Source organism: Lampetra fluviatilis, chromosome 22, assembly GCF_964198595.1.
Source record: "Lampetra fluviatilis chromosome 22, kcLamFluv1.1, whole genome shotgun sequence".
Lineage (NCBI taxonomy): Eukaryota > Metazoa > Chordata > Hyperoartia > Petromyzontiformes > Petromyzontidae > Lampetra > Lampetra fluviatilis.
The window spans coordinates 2,793,876-2,816,039 of record NC_136296.1 but is presented as its reverse complement, the minus strand read 5'-3'; the positions used below and the strand labels follow the sequence as shown (position 1 = coordinate 2,816,039).

Genomic DNA, 22,164 nt, shown 5'->3' with positions numbered 1-22,164 from the left:
GCGGGTTGTTAAAGGCCGGGTAGCATAGACGCTGGAGCCTAGCGCAGTAAAGTATTTTTGCACCGCATTTCCCTGCCCAGAACGTAATAATTTAGACTTGGAATGCGTAATCGCCGCACAGTATTCGCTCATTCTCGAAGAGAGAGATAACAACTCAAGAGGCACGAGAAGCGGCAAAGGCAGCCAAGAGGTGAGCCCGTACAAGCAAATTTCGCTCCAACCTCTGCGGTCCTCTGTATATGAAGGTGTTATTAGGCGATTAACGAGCGTTTTACACGCGGAAGGAAACCGGAGCACCCAGAGAAAACCCATGCATGCGAGGGAGCAACGGGTGGAGTCCACAGTTGCTGTACTGCCTGCCATGCCGGTGTATGGCGCCTCCGTGCCCACGGGAAAGGAGTTTCACAAGACACGCCTAAACTGTGCTGCACTAGAGGCGTGCATAGCCACCACCGCCCGGCTGTAGGCCCACAGCAGCCTGCGGCACCTGCTGTACGCATGGCGGTCACTCACCCGAGCACTCTCCAGGCTCAAACCCTTCCGCTTAGCTTCTGAGATCTGACGGGACCCAGCGCATTCCGAGTGATTTGGTCGTATGCCAATCTAAGAGGGTAATATTGCTGTATACTGTAATAATTCTTCGTTTCGTTAATATAATGGACGGACGAATCAATGTCACTGTGTCAGAGGGCCAATGTTTAACTCGAAACGCTGACTATGTTGAGAGTTAATGCCCAAGCTGCAGCCGGTGCCCCGTGTGAGTGTGTTGTGTTGTCATAAAACAATGTCGGATGCTGACGGTGGCAGTGTGAGCCAAGACAACTTGGAAATCATTAGAGGATGAGTATGGTAATAGAGGGCCAGTGTGCTTGACACAACCAAGATCCCCCCCCCCCACCATATTACCTCTTACAGACTGTTGGGGCAACTGCTTTTAGCGAGCACCTACGAAGACCAACACGACGCCTTTGTCTCCCCAGTGCTTACGTTTACGCACTGTGCCGGGCACTCTTATAAGACTGAGTCGACGTAGGGTAGGCCCTTAACTGGTTCAGATATTCGCCACCGTTATTGGTCTTGAGCAGGGAGTCGAACTCGGTTCGCCGGGTTCGTCACACAGTGCACTAACCGCTACACTGCCGCTCCCCATGCCAACTGAGCACACGCGGTACCACAAGGATCCCGCACGCTACACCGGAGCCCGTATCCTGTTGTGCAGTCGAGGGTGGGTTTTAAAGTTCACCTTTGCAAAACTGGTCTCTATAAACATTAACTCACGTAGAACTGTATGCGTTCAAGCTGGTAACACAAGCCAACCACTCGGGCAGTGTTTAGTGTTTATAGCCACCGCGTGTGTCTCTGTCACGTGCCGCGCTAGGTTACAGGGGACGCTGGGGCACAGACACCTCTATATAACCACCGAGAGCGGACTGCGTGCTACGGTTTGTTTTATAAATACAGTTGCTTAGCACAGGTACAAAGGCCCGAAACGTCAAGTGTCCAACAACGAATGACACCGTCAGAGTTTGTGAACACGTTTCTTAAATTGAAAAAAAATATTATATTATGAGAGCTTGATAAAAGAGATTGTTTTGACCTGCAAGTGTGGTGGTTGAACACGGTCAGAGCACTTTCAGGTGCGCTTCTGTGGCCGTCTGGAACGCTCTTCCTTCCAATATTAGGAAGCCACTGGAGCTATGCACTTTTAAGTCGTCTACATTGACAAACTAATTTCTTTAGAACTGCTCTTTGTATTTAGTTTGTTATCCTTCCCCCTCACCTCTTATTTGCACGATTGGCTACGTATTGTGTGAAACAAGTTCACCATATATAGTCGACTGAGCCTTCAACTTGGATGGTGGTATCAATGAGTGAAGTTCACGGGAACAGTAACCATGGTAGTAGCGATAGCAGAGTGATAGGGAGGTGACTGACCGCCGGGAAGTAATTGCAGTGAATTAGTGAGTGATGCATCATCAAATAATCTTGATGGCTTTACTTTGAACTGCTCTGAAGTGTTATAAACTTAACCTGCACGGCCAAATTCCTGTCAGCTTAGCGCTGATAGGTGATAGCAGCTGTACAGGGAGCGGTTGCCCTGTTCGTAAAAATGTCTTCCCACCGCCGTCGTTAGCTGTGCGGGCAATGGATGTGCTCCACAGCGGGGAGAGAGAAAGAGCAGGCAGCAAAATTGTAGCTGATAGCTGGAGGACAGCATTTTACTCTGCGATGTCCAACACATTATCATCACGTGTGTGTCTCACACTCAATGCGGTCTTAACCACCGTGGTTAAAATCAGCACCGCTGCAGGTGAGCTGGGAGTTTTACAGCCGAGAAATATGAATAACGCGTGAAGTTTTAATGAAGTTTGCTGCACAAGTTTGCCCGACAGATTAACAACTAATGTATCCTGCGTGAGTGGAGGCATTTCACTTCAAGGTAATTGTGCATTTCTCCCCGTAACGATACACAAACGCCTGACCCTAGGTACTCGTTGGGTTTAGACTCGCATCGCAGAATGTTGAATCGAGTGACGTCAGAACCGCGTTTGACATTGTGATGGTATATACTCTTTGGTTCTTTCGGTAAAGTCACGTAGGTATAAAATAAAATAAATTCAATTAAATCACGACGTTTCGATCGCAACACAAGCGACCGTCATCAGGCGGAACCGATGCAGCAGGACAACTGCTGATTTAGGAGAAAGATCTGCTAACAACAACCGCTTATGAAGGGTTTTGGTGGGCTCAACCCCAGGGGTAAGTGGGCAGGTTGCGCCCACCAAAACCAAAGCTCCTGTTGTTTGCAGATCTTTCTCCTAAATCAGCTGTATCGGTTCCGCGTGATGACGGTCGCTTGTGTTGCGAACGAAGCGTCGTGATTTAATTTAATTTATTTTATTTTATACCTACGTGACTGTACCGAAAGATCCACAGAGTATGGATCCCTGCAGTCACAAAAACTTCAAATCTAGATTGTGATGGTATATGTTTTAGAAGTCGGGGCTGTGTGCTGTCGGTTGGCGCCAGCGCGGTTGTGTTGCACTCCCTCTGCGGGGAAGCACCACAATTCACTATGCGACCGTCGACCCGGCAAGCTGAGTTCGACCCAACGAATTCGTTTGAGATCCCGGAAAGCGATCTGGTGTCGCCACGCGAGACGGTTGGATGCACGCTGTGGAGTTGTGCCGAGGTTCCTTCGTAAAAGACTCGTCGAGGGCTCCACCGCTGAACACTGTGGTGGCACCGTCAACCATGCCACTGTGGAAAGGTGTGATCTGCCTCGCCTGGTATACAGGAGGTCGTGGGTTCGATCCCTATCCTGACGCCTGCTGTATAAGTGGAGTTTGCGTGTCTCTCTCCCCGTGGTGACGTGGATTTTTCTCTGGAGCCTCCGGTTTTCCCCTTCACATTTAGAAACATGCGTTTAAAGTATTTGGCCGCGATACATTTCCACGCGATGAGCCACTTCGTTGAGCTATCATTTGTGGCCAGGTCGCTTATGAAAAAGCTGTATAGCACATTGGGTCTTACCTGGTGAAATAAAAAATAGTTGAATCGCTTCAAAACAGCGACCACTCACTGCGCGCAGCTCATCTACAAGTGCAACGTGAACGATGAGCCGCGGTGCAGCGACTCTGTGGCTTCTCCAAGTCAACATTGGACCATCTCGCGAGCAGCTGCATTGCACTCGGCCCGCTCACGGGGCGGATTAGACAGCGGTGTTCCAGCTACTCCCAAGTCTATCATCACATGGCTCACGAGCTTAAACCTGGATGCATAGTTTACGAATACTTGAGGGCTTCGCAATCATGAAGCAATTTTAAGTTATATCTATAAACTGGAAATTGCTTTTATTGTTCTTGCGATTTAGTCTTTAACAATGTTTTCTTTTATCTGTGCAGCACTTTGAATCGCAACTTTTGCACGAATGAGTGCTGTAGAATTAAAGACTTGATTGATCGACTTGCCGTAACGCTTGAAGAAGAAGAAAGAGTCGTTAAAATTTTATCGCAGTATTGCAGCATTTGGGTTCTAGAAAAACATGTAACCTCGTAATGTGAGAAATTACTATCGATTAATTTAACCGCTTGTTGAGTTCCACGGCTTCCCCTCTCATCCGTGAGGTTTTCGTATATTTATGGAGTTGCACGGCCAATTTATCCTGTAATCCGCCATACGCTGCCTCAGCTCTAAACATTTTTGTTTACGGATTGCAGGAGTAACCCCTGTGGTGCGTCGCGGATTACAGGTTCTACGATACGGTGTCCCCTAGCACTGTGGATAATTGTATTCCTGCCATCGTCACCACGCTGGTGCTGTACATGGGGCGATGGTTAACGAATGCAATTACGCAACGATGATCCATAAGGGTGGCATTTAAGTGACGCTGTATAATTCCACGCTGGTGGCGCAGCTAATCCCGCATTGTCACAGCCATAAAGCCCTGATCCCTCCCCCGAGAGATTAATGGGATCTGTAACATCTGCTTGTGGGTGAGACGGCGGCCGCCTCAACGACTCTTAGGGTGCATGGCGGCACGCCCCTGGCCGCGTCGTGAACAGCACGTGGCACTGTGGAAGACGCACACGGTTTGGTGAATTCTGAGTGATGTGTTGCCTTGCAGCACTTGTAGTGGCCGGTAACAATTGTGGCCCATATCTTGTTGGAGTCCAGTGCCATGGAAAAGTTGTGCATCCTGGATCCTCCGACTGGCAGACAAGTGAGGTTCTTTTTTTATTTTCCAGGGAATGATTTCAGAGGAGTTTTTACACCGAATTATTTGGATTTACAAAAATAACTTTCCCACAATTTTATTCTATTTGTGCGATTGGCGTCACATCACGAGACGAACAATGCATACTCTTTGGTTCTTTCGGTAAAGTCACAGAGGTAGAAAAAAAATAATTTATCACGACGTTTCGATCGCAACACAAGCGGTCGTCCTCAGGCGGAAAAAATAATCCAGCAGTGGAACTGCTGAACCATTCGTAGATACCGCAGAGCAGAGCAACACTTCACGTTAGAGAACAACCCACGGAAGAGGATATCAACGAGCTACCTCTGAGATCCCTTCCGTCAAGTGACGTCCGGTCCGCATTGTCGAGGGCAGCACTTCCCCACCCACTCAGCCACTGAGGGCAATGTTTGTTGCACGACAGCCAAACCGACATTTGAATTCTGAGCGCTGGAATCTATCCACATTACGTGCAGAAATAAATATTTTCAGTGGCATTCGGTGGAAAAGTGTACGTGCTGCAACTCGATGCAGCTGCAAGGATTCTAATACGCACCCCGACAACAGCTGTTGTGAGGACAACGCCACGCTGTGTGCATGTGGCGTGTGCTGGCGGACCAGCTGGTGAGGAGGTCCCGTGGGTTTGATTTCGACCCTGACGCCTGCTGTAGATTTGGAGTTTGCGTCTTCTCTCTCCCCGTGGTCGTGTGGATATTTCTCTGGGTCTTCCGGTTTTTTCCCTCCACACTTAGAATCAACGTGAGCTTCGAGTCTTTGGCTGATATAAGTTTCCACGTGATAAGCCACTTCGTTGAACTATCATTTGTGGCCCGGTCGCTTCTGAAAAAATAGCCATATAGCTCAGCGGGCCTTAAATCTAGATTTTAAGTTTTCGTGACTGCAGGGATCCATACTCTTTGGTTCTTTCGGTAAAGTCACGTAGGTAGAAAATTAAGTAAATGAAATCACGACGTTTCAGGTGCAACACAAGCGTCCGTCATCAGGTGGGACAACCACAGCAAGAAACAATTGCTGAAGTGGGCCTTACCTGGTAAAACGAAAAAATGTGTTCAGTTTAGCTTAGAGTATGCGCTCACGGTGCCGCGCTCATAAAAAACTGACTCCTCACTCCCCTCCTACAGTCGTGCGTGTTGGGGCAGTCGCGGTCGGGATTAGCGGTGGGGGTGTCCGCCCTTGTGAGTGTTTCACCTCAAAAGAATTATTTTCACGTCAAATCACGGCAGGAGTCACCGCAGCGTCGTCGTCACCAGGAAGGCCAGTCCAGGATTTGTCTCGGTGGCTTTTAAATGGGCTTAGAATGCCTTTGATGAAGCAGAAATGTCTGACGAGGAAAGTGTTTTAATCGCTGCATATCGCCCGATGTGACGTATGGAACAGAAACATTGACCAGAACAAATGGTACGAAGGCCGAAGATTGCACAAAGAGCGTGGAGAGATGCACGCGAGGAATTACGTCGAGAAGTAGAAAGAGGAGCACGCACGGACTGGAGAATATGCAAGTTAAAGACATCAGATTGATGATTAAACAAACGGGAATGGGCCTGGGCACAGTGCCGGATTATCCTCGTAGCAAAAGTAGCTGCATATGCCACGGGCCCGGCACTTTCAAGGGCCCCGCGCTAAATGCGTTCAAGCTATCAGTTTCGGTTCAGCGATTCTGCACTTGCTCTATTACTATAGTACTACACTGCCTTCAACTTTTATGAACGATTGGGTGATTAAGGTTAGTGATTTGTCGTATTATCTGCTTCTATAGCAAATGAAAAAATACAATTACTTTACGATGCAAGTACAACATTTGTGCTTTAATATGTAAGTGTTTTTTTTATTTAGAGCTCCTTTAAAACATGATTTGCTACAGGCCCCGCACTGGAAGGGATCATGGCTGGTGGTCAAGGCCAACAATGGAGTGGCAGTCAAAGGAGGGGAAACACGCTCAAGCATTCACTCGCTGTGGAACCGCGGCAAAGAAACATCGGCTTACGTGCAGGCGCTTAGATGTATTGTTACATTTCAATTGCGTTTGGCGCTGGCAGCAGTTGGCAGAAGCCCTTCATCCCGCAGTAAATTGATCTTGGCTGTGATGATTCACCCCCAGTCGGCAGCAGGACACGGGTACAGATGCGGCATTCGTATTCCCTTCCCGGCCTCCCGTGTCGGGGCGATGCCTGCGATGCCGCTTGGTGTCACGTTGCGCCGTCACGATGTGCCGGTGTCGCGTGGCACGGGAGAGCGCCGTATCTTGCAAGCGGCCTTTCATCTCCTCCCGCTGCCGATGTGGGGGGCGGTGGGGTCTCTTGTCAGACAGAGTAGTAATAGTGCACGCAAAAAGGTGACTGGGCAGCGGAAGACGCAGTTGTGATCCATAGACTCGGTCCTCTCCTCTCGGGGTGATGTCCCTTGACCAGATGGGAGGATGGAGCCTGCGGTCGCAATTTGCGCTTTTTGTGCGGTCTAGAAAATCGTGGGTTTTTTGTTTGCGTGCATTTTGCTTCCGAGCAGAGGTCATGAGTGCAAGGTTAGAGACTGTGAGCCACGCAGGCGGCGGACACGCGACGCGGTTTAAATGATTGAGTGGACGGGGATGCAGCCGACCCGCGTGGTGAGACCAGCGGGAGACCGAGAGAGGAGGAGGGAGGTGTGACGCCAAAGTGGCATCTTCTGGAAATAGGACGCCACGCGATGATGAGTGTCACGTGTTATTGTTCTTCACGTGTTTTCCAGCCCACACGTGCTTGTGCGTGTGTGTCTGAAGGGAATATATTAACAAGCGCCGCAAGTCCTCATGGACATTGGTAACGCACTCGACAAAAACACAGCTGTAGCAACCACGGTGGTTAATGTTCAAATTTAACAACACGTTACAGGATTGTACTGTGATACTTATTTCAAGACAATAGCTCACTGCAGCGGGTTCTTCCAAGCGAAGTGCCGTCGCAATGTCTTCATTAGCAGACGATAATCATTTCAACTTGTGACGCGTCGCCGCACACCATTTGCAAACCCGCGACGTTTGAGAACGACTCCGGGCCCTGAGGAATCCACAGCCCAGGCGGGGAAGGCAGCCAGGGGGTGAGCCGGCGCCGACAATTGTCCAAGCTCTGCGGTCCCCTATACACTTAAGATGTTTTTCAGCCAATTAACGAGCGTTCGCGTGTGGGAGGAAACCGGAGGACCCGGACAAAACCCACGCGTGCGACGGGGACAACTCTATCCCCGTGGAGATGGAACAGATGGGGGTCCACGTTTGCTGTGCCGCCTTCTCCTGGCGAGCGTAGCCGGTGTGAGCAATACCCGTGACGAATGGCACGTGTAATTGTGCACTCTTCTACGTTTTTCTGCAATTGCTACGGAGAGGCAGGTGCGGTTATTTATTTTATTTATAAGTTTAGGCAATAAGACCCCAAAATATGACTTGTACAGCAAGCCACGCCCATCACTGAGTAGACTATTGAGAGCACGTGGCACACCCAGCAGTGAGTAGACTATTCACACACACTGTGTGAATAGTGTACACACTGTGTGTGTGTGAATAGTGTACACACTGTGTGTGTGAATAGTGTACACGCTGTGTGTGTGAATAGTTTACACGCTGTGTGTGTGTCAATAGTGTACACGCTGTGTGTGTGTCAATAGTGTACACACTGTGTGTGAATAGTGTACACACTGTGTGTGTGAATAGTGTATACACTGTGTGTGTGAATAGTGTATACACTGTGTGTGAATAGTGTACACACTGTGTGTGTGAATAGTGTACACACTGTGTGTGTGAATAGTGTATACACTGTGTGTGTGAATAGTGTATACACTGTGTGTGTGAATAGTGTATACACTGTGTGTGTGAATAGTGTACACACTGTGTGTGTTTATAGTGTACACATTGTGTGTGTGTGAATAGTCAGCCCTTGCTTTCGAATGCAAATGCGGTTCAATGTCTGGTGGCCTTGAGGCTTTTGCGGGACGGGCTGGCTGTCTGTGTGTGCGGGGCGTGCTGCTGCCCCTACCTGTTTGTCCGCTCTGCCAGTTCCTCCTCTTCAGACACAGACACCGCTCGGAATGTACAGCCCAAGCTTGTCCATTGGCGCCGTTCAAGGAAACCCCCCCCTTCTCAGCTTGCTACAGCCAAATGTGGAAATTTATGCTCGTTCGGTGCAATCGCCTGCACAGAGATGTTTTAATCTACTAATAGGGGTTTTCTCATTTTTTCTGGCTACAAAACTGACACCTTCTGCAAGGAATCATGTTTACATTAACCACAATACTTGCAGTCAAATGCAAACAAAAAACAACACTCTGATAATTTATGCATTGTCCTTGAAACTGATTGGTCCACACCAGAGACAGCTTTTCTTAGCGCCTAGTCTCATATGGTGTTCGACCAGATGACGCCAAAAGGCGTACGATTCCTTGCAAAAGGTGTCAGTTTTGTTGCCAGAAAAAAGGGGGAAACCCCGATTAGTATATTTTGGTACTGGCAAAGGAGGCCTCATGAGGTTTTAATGTCTTTCTTTTAAAAGTTACTGCAATCGTTTCCCAGTATTGCAGAACTTGACTGTATTGGGTGTCTCTATCGTGTGAATGATAATCAGCCACAGGTGGTGGCTGATCATCATTGGGCCATGATCTGTCCGCTGCTTGACGTTGGCCCTTCCCAAGCCTGTTTTCCACGATCTCTCACGATCTCGTGGCGTAGCAAGTTCACGCAGCTCCAGCTCTCGGGACGATTTCACCGCCCCGTCCGTCTCCGCGGCCGACGCGCTCCCCGGCGCGTTCCTTCCACTCGGTCCGTTTGGGCTGCAAACTCCATCGCTGCTCTCAATCATGAGCGACGTGGCCCGCCCCGGCCCACTTCCTCTTCTTGAGAATAGACGCCACCGTAACGTCTCTGGCCTCTGTCTCGCGCGTGTTCGCTGACTTCACGCGTTCCTCCTCCTGTCCCCTTGGTGTGCTATTCCAAACCTGAGTCTCTCCTTGCTCTTTCGCACACTCGTCACTCGTTCTTTTTCCGTATGTTCCGTCCGCGTCTTTGTTTCTTATCCATGTGTCGTAAGCACGCAATACGCGCCGGTCGGGAAACGCCTCCTCTCCAGGCACAGATCTCGTGATCAAGTTCTGCCTGCCAAAAGCTTCACAATTAGGCAGTGCCCAAGGGTTAGGGTTAGTTTGGCGGTCTTGTGTTAGAAGTTGCTACGGATGCGTGCAGTGTGACCGGTCAGTCTATCCTTACTATTACTACTCTTAATATTTATTACTATTTTACTTTCCCCAGGTAAGGCCCACTGACCTATGTAGCTCTTTGTCAGAAGCGACCTGGCCACAAATTATATCTCAACGAAGTGGCTTATCACGTAGAAATGTAAAGCCAAATACTATAAACACATGATAATTCTATTTGTGGAGGGAAAAATCCACGCGACCACGGAGAAAACACGCAAGCTCCAATTATATAGGCAGCAGTATCAGGATCTAACCCACGACCTCCTGCATTCCAGGCGAGGTAGTTAACATCTCGCCACCGTGGTGGCTCTTGCCACCGTGGCAATAGTCTTGTTTCACTTACAACCAAACGGCGCAACCTCGACAGCCGGTGGTCGTTTCGTTGAGCCAGGAGGGTTGAAGGCTTGAGGAGGTGACCGTGCCCTGGGTGATGGATTCACGTTACGCTCATCAGCCCAGGGCACACATCAGCTGAGTGATCCTGCTTATGGCTGTAAGCCAGAGTTTGGCTACTCGCTTATCTACAACAACAACAAACGCTACTGAAAGTGACAAGCCGTCGCGAAGTGTTCATTGTAATATAGGACGGAACGGCCTTAGGCGTAGGGTTTTAATTGTGTGCGCACACCGCTTGTTTGCAAGGGAACGCGTTCTGCCGTTGAATGATGAATTTCAGTTTTATCAGAGGGAAGGCACCGTGCAGATACAGCGCTGCGATGAGCTATCACCTCTTGGTGTAGTGCGGAGTTCACCAGGGCAAACTGTTGCTGCAGTCTGTACAACTCTTCCTCAGGGCGGCACGTCCACTTCTGTGGGCCTACGCACGACGGCCGACGTTTACAACTTGACGAGCCCTCGTGAACAGTGGAGGGCCCCGTCCTGCTGCAGGAGATTGCTCTCGCGTCGTTGTTTGGACGTTCTCGCGTGTGTCAGGTGTGTGCGTGTGAAGCAGGGTGACGCAAGCCTGGACTGTGTGTTGCACTCCATCGCGAGAGTGGTGGCACAGCAGTTAGCACGACGAACCAGGCCACCCAATTGTGAACCCCTTCACCCTCCAGCAACCCATGTTGACCACCGTGGTGAAGTATGGTCAAGCAACCCCCCCCCCCCTATTATTGCCAGGGCCCATAGGGACAACTTCACCCGGTAGTGAATTAACAACGCACTCAGAAGTTGGGTAAAGTTGGACCGCGCGAGAGCTGAGCTCTTGTTAAAACACCCGATGGTGCCGTTTGTAATCTTCAGCAAAACGTCGAATAAAACTTGTGCAATATTCCGCTTGCTCTTCAACATTCCTCTGGCTTTGCTGAAACCCCAAATCAATTGGCACGTTTGACTGCATGACAACCTGATTTGATTGGCTGTGTCGGGTGGATGGATGGATGGAGGGTTATAGTAAAACATGTCTTTATACCTACAGGGCGATCTAACTCGGAAGAAACTTAATAATTAATCGGAAGGTGAAGACCCTCGAGGCGTTTTGTGTCGGGCGGTTCTGGGGGACACCAGGGCACGGGTGCACGTGGAGTGGCCGGTCTGGGAAAAGCACCGCCCCCACTCTGCTAGCCGTTCGTGGGTTTTGTTTTGTTCAGGAAACACAAAGCTGCGGCCTCTCCCACCATGAAGGATGTTCCACGTCGGACCTGGAGCATGACTTCTTGATAGCCGGGAGACGTCTACAGCCTAAGGGGGGTTGGTGGGACACAACGCAGGCAACGTTAAACAAACTTGAAATCAGAGTTACACGCCGGAGAGATTGAGTAACAGTGCGACGCGCTTTGGTTTGTCACGCTTTCTGCTCTTGCTGTGAATCTTTGAAGAAAAAAACTGCCACGGGGGTTAAACATTGAACCCAACATTGTTTGATTTGACTCACAATTTAGATGAGGGGCTGAGTCTTCAGCAAGGGGAGTTCAGCCCCCTCCAGCACCTCCGCCCCCACGCTACGGCGGGGGCTGCTTCACGTCTTGTCACTCGTGCGGAGTAATCCATTTCACAAGAGCAGCCGTTGTCTTGCATGCACTGTCGCCATCCTCTGGGCTTGACTAATCGGTGCAACTTCACTCAAAAGTCTGTCCACCGATGATGTTACTGAGTTGTCTTTTGCAATGGGGGCGGCTCCGGTGGCGGGGAGACGTGATCCCGCCTTGCCTTGTACGTGGGAGGTCGTGGGTTCGAAACCTCCCCCTGACCGTCACGGGGATGTTTTCTCCGGGTCCTCCGGTTTTTGCCCTCCGTGTTTACAAACATGTTTACCAACATGCGTTTCGATTTTTTGGCTTCAACTGTAAATTCCTACGCGTGATGAGGTCAGCCACTTGGGTGAGCATGATGATATCGTGTGCGGACAGGCCGCCTCTGAAAAACAGCTCATAGCTCGGTGGGCTTAACCTGGTCAAATAAAATAGTTCAGTTTCAAAAGCCGTGGCTATTTATTTGTTGATTTTTTTTTTATAAGATGTGTTTGCCGAGCAATATGTGATGATCGAAAACTATGTGCCACATGTAACAAAAAAAACCATAGCCAACTAACATTGCTAAAACAAGCAAAAATCCCCATACAATACAACTGGCAGTTGGCCAAACATAAAATCTCAGCGGCGGTACAGGCTCAGTGGACATCCCAATATCGTGACGTTCATCACGGTGCGGGACCACGATCGCGCTCCGACTTACGTGCGTCGGTGACACCTGCCGCGAAAACCGTGTCCCTACGGTACAGCGTCCCTGTCTTTCCGGCTGTATTCTCCCGTCGTCTGCCTCATCTCTTCGATTGCGTGTGCTGCCACGTGCCGCGAAGCTGCCATTCGTGCCGTCACAAGAGCAAGCTAAAGCAAGATGCTGGTCAATTTGCAGCTGAGCAATTCCCTCGTTTAGTCGGAATGCAACATTTGGCTGCATTTCAGAGATGCTGCATCGCAATGATTAATGTTCCTTTATTTCTGTTTTTTCTTACAGTTACCACAAAGATGCTCGCAAACAGGCAAAGGTTTGTTGCTTTGCGCTCGCATTTGAAATGTTCTGTTTTGTTTGGGCAGCTTTGAATGCCCGCTATACACACACACACGTGGGGGTTTTCTCCTTATTTGTGTGCGCATGACCATGTGTGCTCTAAGGGTTTAAGGAATCGGCGTCCGTAGACGGCAAGTGGGTTACTCACTCAGTTCAGCATGGAGAGTGGCACTCGCCTACTGTTTTTAGCACTGAGCCAGTAGTGGAAATTCCACATTGCTATGGCAGGGGCAAGTCTCGACACAGGACAACCACTGTTGGCTTTTTTTACACCCAAGCTGATGTTTACTTCATTGATACTGAAGGGATGGCAGGGTGGTTTGACCCCTGACCAGAATTTTAACTTATTCAGTCAAAATGGAGTGGATGTCGTGTCGTTTAACCATACTTCACTAAGCGGGTGAGTGCGGGTTTGTGAAGCGGTAGGCCCAGGACCAGTTCCGGCGTAACTCGCCACTAATGCTTGCCATGGCCAGGAATTGAACTCAGACCATTGCACCACCGCTCCACTCATAGCAATTATCAGTAATGAGCGATATCTGAACCGGCACTGGGCCTCCCCTAGGTTTACTTAACGTTAAATGAGTAGCTGCACATCAGCCGAGCGTGTTGATGGCAACTCCACGCCTTCTGAGCCACACTGGGTTTTTTTAACAGGGGCGCCATGGTGGCGAGATGTGAACTACCTCGCCTGCTACGCAGGAGTGCGTGGGTTCGATCCCAACCCTGATGCCTGTATGCTTGGAGTGTGCATGTTCTCTGTGTGGTCACGTAGATTTTTCTCCGGGTCCTCCGGTTTTCTCTCCACATTTAGAATCAGCATGCACTTAGAGTATTTAGCTGCTATAAATGTCCATGTGATGATAAGCCACTTTGTTGAGCTCTCATTAGTGGCCAGGTTGCTTCTGAAAAAGACCTATACAGCTCAGTGGGCCTTACCTGGTAAAAAAAAAAATTGAAGCTTTCGTGACTGCAGAAGTCACATATGTAGAAATAAAATAAAATTTAAATAAATCACAAATTTAATTAAAATAAATCACGACGTTTCGAACGCAATACAAGCGCTCATCATCAGGCGGAAATGGGGCAAAACGCATAGCGAGGGAACACACAGAGGGACATCACACACAGAGCACACAGAGAACGGCAAACTTTACGGAGGCAAATACAGCAAGAAGATGGGAGACACGAACTCAACAAACCTTAGAAACATAATGTGATGCAAACCAATGAATAAAAAATAGTTTTTTCGTTTTAGTTTTTTAACAGGTGCTCGCTAGCGGCATATTCTGCAACAGGCGATCAGGCGATGAGGGGGTTATTTATCAGTGTATGCAACATTTGTGGTTCGTGTTGTACATGGTGCGTGCATATGCATGCGGTGTTTGTGCTTTGTGTGGTGGTGTCACCTCCAGTGTATGTGTGTGTTTGCACGTGCAGTGTACGTGCCGTGTGGATTGTGTCCTGTTGTGCTCGGCCTGTGTACGTGTGTGCGTGTGTGTACATGTGTGCGTGTACGTGTGTACGTGTGTGCGTGTACGTGTGTACGTGTACGTGTGTACGTGTGTATGGGACACATGTGTGTACGTGTGTGTACGCGTGTGTACGTGTGTGTACGTATGGGACACGTGTGTGTACGTGTGTGTGTAAGGGACACGTGTGTGTACGTGTGTGCGTGTACGTGTGTATGGGACACGTGTGTGTACGTCTGTACGTGTGTACGTGTGTACGTGTGTGTATACGTGTGTGTGTGCATGGGACACGTGTGTGTGTACGCGTGTGTGTGTGTATGGGACACGTGTGCGACGCGTGTACCTGTGTTGTGGACGTGCCCCCCGCTTGTGTCCCTGCAGACGTTCAGGTTTGACTACTGCTTCTGGTCAATTGACGAGACGAACAAGGAGAAGTTCTCTGGTGAGTGGCGAGCAGTGGCGCCTCCCCCCTCGCCGAGCGTGGGCACACGGGCTGTGGGGGAACGCACCGCTGCAAAGGGCCGTAGCGCGATGATTTCAGGCAGCGTCCACATTGAGACGTCCCGAGTGTTTCCCCCTCGCGCGAACGTACAGCTGGTTTTGGTGACGACGATTTCAACTCGTAACGTGCCGCTGTCGCTTTCGTAGAGAGAGTGAGGCCTTGGGGGCACGAGGAACCACGGACGAGCACGCAATGAGTCGGCGCCAACAATTGCCCAAGTTCTGCGGTCCTCTATGTATTAACCCTTTCCCGTTCCGAATGAACGCACGTGCACATTATCAGTTTTGATTCCGCTTCTGATCACGTATGTGTACAGCATCAAAATTAAACTGGAAGAAAAACTTAAATAAAATAACTACCGCTACCGAGGCTCCCACAAGGCCGTCTGGGATGGTGGTGGCACAGTTGAGCGCTAGCTATCGTAGAGTGCGGTCGTGTCGCTACAGTTCTCTGCAGTGAGTAGATTGTCTTTAAAAATAATGGCGCTATGCCTCTCTAAATAAAAGTAACGCTTCACCACTCGTGCGTTACGAGATTCAGAGGTGAACAGGACACCCCACCCTGCAACTTGCATACGTCTCGGAACGGTAAAGCGTTCAGGTGTTATCGGCCAATTAATAAGTGTTTACATGTGGGAGGAACCCACTTCACCCAGAGAAAACCCACGCATGCAAGGGGGAAACACTATCCCATACCAACGAAACAGGTGGAGTCTGCGTGTTTGCTGTACTGCCTTCTCCTTGCAAGCCAGGGTATGATACATAATAAAGGTTTTTGGGTTAGATCGCGTTATTTATAAATGTGTCGTAACTCTCCACCACCCGACATGGCCAAACAGTAAAAATGTGTCACGTTTACAAAGGACAAAATTATTCACTTCTTTAGCCCACCGGTGTGTTGAAGAGCGAATCAACATCATTTAAAATTTGAGTAGTCCGACGTTTCGCTGGTAATTACATCCAGCTTCATCGGGCGATTTGCCAGAATGGTGAGGCTCTCCTGACACGTTTTTTACTGTTTGGCCGTGTCGGGTGGTGGAGGGTTACGACACATTTATAAATAACGCGATCTAACCCAAAAACCTTTCTTATGAATAATATTGGTCGCGAAAGCATACGTGTTAAACAGGGTATGATACCTCGACACATACGGAAAGGGGGTTTCGCAACGTCGATGCGATCCACCAACCCTAGCCTCCAAAGTGCTGCATTGCAGGTGTGCACCACCACCGCCCAGCATCATCACCATCATTGTCATCCGCGTCCAATCCACTGCTGGATGAAGGTTTCCACAAGGAAAAGAATGACCATAACATATACCTTTAAACAATATATACCTGCTATGAAAGTATTTATATGATGGACTAAGACACGTTCAATTAACTTTAACAGTTGCAGCAAATGCATGTCAAGTAGCACTCTGTGTGTGCGTCCTGGCGAGAGCGACTCTGTGTGTGTGTGGTCGTGCATTTGCAGGGCAAGACGTGGTGTTCCAGTGCCTGGGGGAAGACCTCCTAGACAACGCCTTTGATGGCTACAACGCGTGCATCTTCGCCTATGGGCAAACCGGTACATGCCCACCCCTGTGTACACGCGTGTGGTGTGTGGTGTGTGCCCTTGCGTGCATATATGTGTGTGTGTGCTCGTGTACATACCTGTCTGTGTGTGCGCCCGTGTACACACAAGCTTGTGCGTATATATCATGAACTTCTTTTGCACGGTACTTAGCCAACCATGATAATCGGAGGTGCGGGTTAGCACGCCGCGCTACAAACTCGGCGAGCCGAATGTGTGTGTGTGTGTGCGTGCGTGCGTGTGCGTGTGTGTGTGCGTACGTGTGTGTGTGCGTGTGTGTGCGTGCGTGTGCTCAGGCTCGGGCAAGTCGTACACGATGATGGGCACCGCGGAGCAGCCGGGGCTCATCCCGCGCCTGTGCTGCGAGCTCTTCCAGCGGCGCGAGCGCCTGCAGAGCGCCGACCTCTCCTGCAAGCTGGAGGTCTCCTACCTGGAGATCTACAACGAGCGCGTGCGCGACCTCCTCGACCCCAAGGGGTGCGCGCCTGCGCTTACGGCGACGCGCGTCAAGTGGTGCCCCCGCGACGCACATGGCATGGGGAGCCCCGCCGCCCCCCCTGCCCCCCGCCCCCCTGTCCCCCCCCCCTGCCCCCCTCCCCCTGTCCAGCAGCACGTTGATAACGGGCCGTATGCTTGCGTCGTCGCGTGCGAACGTGCGTGGTGCGGGTCGTCGTTTACAGCCCGGTGGCGGGAGATGCTCCGTTGTCCAGGGTCACGGGGGGAGGGAGGCGGGGGAGGGAGGATGGGTGGCCCGCGTAAAGAAAATACGCGGATGTTGCAACACCGATATAAGTTAGACGATGCAAACGTAGTCATTGCTAACCTGTACGTGGGGCGTATGTATGTTGAACTTTCGCACCATACGGAGCCAACCATGGTAATCGGGGGTTATCATTTGCATTATTATTTGGTAATCGGTTTTCTGGCCATGCGGAAATGCAAGTGCCGGTTGGTTGGTGAACATAACTTGGCCTCGTCTTAATTTGACTCGGCCTGAGACAAGTACTCGGTGCAGCGGGGTGCGGAGACAGTTCCTGCCGGGCCTGGTTCAGGCCTCGCATCCTTCATGCGCGCGCTGTGCGAGCCTTAGCAGGCGCTCGTTTACGTTACTTGTCCCTGCAATCTTTGCGTGTGTCTGTGTGTGTGTGTGTGGCGAACGGTAGTGCAGGGGTTAGCGTGCTGCGCTACGAACCCGGTGAGCCGATTATCTGAACCGGTACTGGGTCTCCCCTAGGTTGACTCAACCTCCAATGAGCACCTGGAGCGGTGTATAAACACCGCCACTTGGGACATAAAGACGGCTTGGCGTGGTGCCGTCACCCACCCCCTCGTGTGTTGAGCCGGTCTTCACAGATGCTCGCTTCACAGCACTTGCTCCAAAACTACGTTATGGCTATATGGGCGAATTTTTGTCGTGTGTTACACAGGAGTCAAACGGCACTCAAGGTCCGCGAGCACCAGATATTCGGTCCGTACGTCGATGGCCTTTCCCAGCTGGCTGTGACATCTTACCAGGCAATGCACGAACACACGCACGTTCTTACTTCATGCGCATGCATGCACACGGTCACACCCGTACACGGGAGCTGGTTTTGTACAATCGCTTTGTCAATCCGCTGCTGGACGAGGACCTCTCCCCACGTCGTGAGGGTCAGTGTGGTTACTTTACTGCACTTCACCACGCTGGTGAGTGCGGCTTAGCAATGGCGACAAGTATGTCGACTTCGGATCATAGAAGCACAGGACAACGTCGTAGTGTATATTGTATTCTATGCCCTGCTCTCTGCCGCTGACAATGTTGCACAGCGTTGCTTGAGCCTGTGTTATATTCTTGCGTATGGCAGCAATTTGTTCGGGAGCTAAATGCTAATGTTGTAGTCTGCTGGACTCGAGAGGGCTTCAGGCGAGAGTTTGTGTGGTTTTGCTCTTCCCCCATTGAAGGAGCGCAGAAGACAACAGTGATTTATCAATAATATCGGGGTTGTTTGGGTTAGATCGCGTAAATATAAATATGTTGTGAAACCCACCACCACCCGACATAACCAATTAGTAAGGTTTGTCACGTAAACAGGAAATGCCACGGTGTGTTGGAGAATAAAACTACAACCATTACAATCTGAATACTTGTTAAACTATCGTGTTTTACTGTACGGTCCATAGTTTGGGTTGCACGGCCACAGTCGCACCGGGACTTGAGCCTGCGATTGCCTGGCATGCTTCGTGGTCACCCGTCCAAGCATAATCCAGGCTCAGGCCTGCTTAGCGTCTCATAGCTGATAGTATTAGATGCATTCTAGGTATTTAGATTTTTATTCCTGGCCATGGACAACATCAATGAAGAGTGATTTGTGACCTGGACTTGAGTCCCCTCCTTCACCATCCCACATTGACCAGTGTGATAAAGTATGGTCAAGCATCCTCCATGATCGAGGTGGTTGTGGGGAGGCCTTCATCCAGCAGTGGATTGGTGGATTATTTTGGTTCTATTTGGATAGAAGCATGCCTGGGATGCGTGCCCGGAATGAGATTGTGAGGCTTAAAGATGAACACATGCGTTAGAGAGCCCACTGCAGGATAATGACGTAATTTGGATTGTCTTAGACGAGGGAGTGGGCTGGGCAGGACATGTCGCTAGAAGGGACGAAGGCCACTGGACGGCAGTGACATCCGTGCGGCAGCCAAAGGAGGGGGAATGCTCCCGAGAGGACGTTCACTGCGGAGACGGAGCAATAAGATCGGCCCTCGTGCAGATTGCTGGACTGTGACGGATCGTGGTGCGTTGGGGAGGCCTTCATCCGGCGGTGGATAGGCCAAGGCTGGCAATCATGACGATGACTTCTCTTTTTGGCCATGAAAGGCGGACAATGCAGAGGCGTCTCTCGAGCGCAGGGATTGATGGTGGGCTGTGCGCGGCATCGCAGGACATCGACTCGCTGATGTCGGAGGGGAACAAGTCGCGGACGGTGGCGGCGACGAACATGAACGAGGAGAGCAGCCGCTCGCACGCCGTGTTCACCATCACGCTCACCCAGACGCTCACCGACCTCGCCTCGGGGGTCAGTGAGCATGCGTGCGTGCGTGCGTGTGTTGTGTTTGACCAGCTCCGGTTTGACAGCAGAGGTCTCACTCTGAATGATTCGGGCGGCATTATCTTTTCATCGGCTGCGTAATGCTGTAGGAAGCTACTTGGTATGCCACTTCACATGAAGCTTCGGGTCGTCTCGGCCACAGCCACGCCCTCCCTTCTCTATGCTTGTGAAACGTGGACCCTTCCAATGGAACATCTGCGCCGGTTAAAAACCATTCAGCCTGGCCTGCCTATGATCAATCCTGGGTTTAACCAGGATGGATTATGTGAGGAACTTACAGGTCCTTGAAAGATCTGAACACAGTCCCATCAGTGAGCTCCTCCGGCAGGCGAAGCTGCGTTGGCTGGGTCATGTAGCCCACATGCCCAGACACTGCATGCCCAAGCAGCTATAGGGGTGTGCCACGGGATAAAGAAGAGATGGACTGATGCAGTACGGGAGGGTGTAGAGGTGAATGGACTTGCTGAAGACTGGTACCAGAGGTGTCAATATCGGTCTCTATGGATGAGGCTCATGACGGACGCTACTGGTCAGTTGGAGGCAGTCGCCCTCCAACAATAGGGCAGAGGAGTGATGCTCACAACAACGAGTGGAGCTCCGGGCAGCTAAAACGCAGCAAGCCTGCACAGTGGCGAGCATTGTTGGTGCATCTACCAGCCATTTCGGTCAGTTTTCTCATGGCACCTGAGTCTGTCCGGTGATCTCCTGCAAGCGAGCCTTTGACACTTCAAGTGGCCTTGGAGTGCACCTGGCCTGGCACAAGTACCACCGTGGTGATGTCACCACCACTTAGTGACAAATGGCGGCTGCTGTTGTTATTGTAATGCTCCTACAGTCTGTTAATGCTATTCTCGTGATCTTTGTTTTTGTTGTATGTAATGGGGAGCTGTAGTGCGCTACGAACCTGGTAACCTGAGTTCAATTCCCGCTCACGGCCAACACTAGTGATGGTTATCTGAACTGGTCCCGGAACTCCCCAAGACCAAGGTGGCCGGCCGCACGTGGTGCTGGCCGGCCACCCCCTCGTGTGCCGCGCACACCTTCATAGGCGCTCGCTAACAGCACTTGCCCCTACAGTCTGTTGAGGCTATACGGGAGATCTTTGTCTTTGTATGTATGTATGTATACACACATGTATTTAAATGTATGCGTAATGTCAGAATGGCTGTTGTTGTTGTTGTTTGTGTAGACATCTGGTGAGAAGGTCAGCAAGATAAGCCTGGTGGACCTGGCAGGGAGCGAGCGCGCATCCAAAACCGGGGCAGCAGGGGACCGTCTCATCGAGGGCAGCAACATCAACAAGTACTGCAGCACTCACACACACACATACACTCCAGCACACACACACACATACTGCAGCACACACACACACTCCAGCACTCACTCACACACACACACTCACTCCAGCACTCACACACACACACTCCTGCACTCACACACACACATACTCCAGCACTCACACACACACTCCAGCACACACTCCAACACTCACTCACACACACACACACACACTCCTGCACTCACACACACACACATACTCCAGCACTCACACACACACTCCAGCACACACACACACTCCAACACTCACTCACACACACACACACTCCAGCACTCACACACACACACTCCAGCACTCACCCACACATACTCCAGCACTCACACACACTCCAACACTCACACACACATACTCCAGCACTCACACACATACATACTCCAACACTCACACACACACACACATACTCCAGCACTCACACACACACATACTCCAGCACTCACACACACATACTCCAGCACTCACACACACACACACACTCCAGCACTCACACACACACTCACTCCAGCACTCACACACACGCACATATTCCAACACTCACACACACACTCACTCCAGCACTCACACACACATACTCCAGCACTCACACACACACATACTCCAGCACTCACACACACACACACATACTCCAACACTCACACACACATACTCCAGCACTCACACACACACATACTCCAACACTCACACACACACACACACATACTCCAGCACTTACACACACACACACACACTCCAGCACTCACACACACACTCCAGCACTCACACACACACTCACTCCAGCACTCACACACACGCACATATTCCAACACTCACACACACACACTCCAGCACTCACACACACACACTCCAGCACTCACACACACTCACACATACTCCAACACTCACACACACACATACTCACACACACACACTCCAGCACTCACACACACACATGCTCCAACACTTACACACACACATACTCCAGCACTCACACACACACACACATACTCCAGCACACACACACACACATACTCCAACACTCACACACACACATACTCCAGCACTCACACACACACTCCAGCACTCACACACACTCACACATACTCCAACACTCACACACACACACATACTCACACACATACTCCAGCACTCACACACACACACATACTCCAGCACACACACACATACTCCAACACTCACACACACACATACTCCAGCACTCACACA

At 50.5% G+C, this 22,164-nt stretch overlaps 1 protein-coding gene across 1 annotated transcript in view; it reads left to right on the top strand.

Moving 5' to 3' along the window:
* The window catches only part of LOC144938454 (kinesin-like protein KIF13A), a 136,377-nt gene that overhangs the window by 35,881 nt on the left and 78,332 nt on the right, over positions 1-22,164 (top strand). The window contains exons 3-9 of the mRNA XM_078866272.1: positions 12,935-12,965; positions 14,842-14,902; positions 16,438-16,530; positions 16,833-17,013; positions 17,964-18,051; positions 19,458-19,592; positions 20,815-20,927. Coding sequence (XP_078722398.1) covers positions 12,935-12,965; positions 14,842-14,902; positions 16,438-16,530; positions 16,833-17,013; positions 17,964-18,051; positions 19,458-19,592; positions 20,815-20,927 — 702 coding nt within the window. The remainder of the gene's footprint in view (positions 1-12,934; positions 12,966-14,841; positions 14,903-16,437; positions 16,531-16,832; positions 17,014-17,963; positions 18,052-19,457; positions 19,593-20,814; positions 20,928-22,164) is intronic.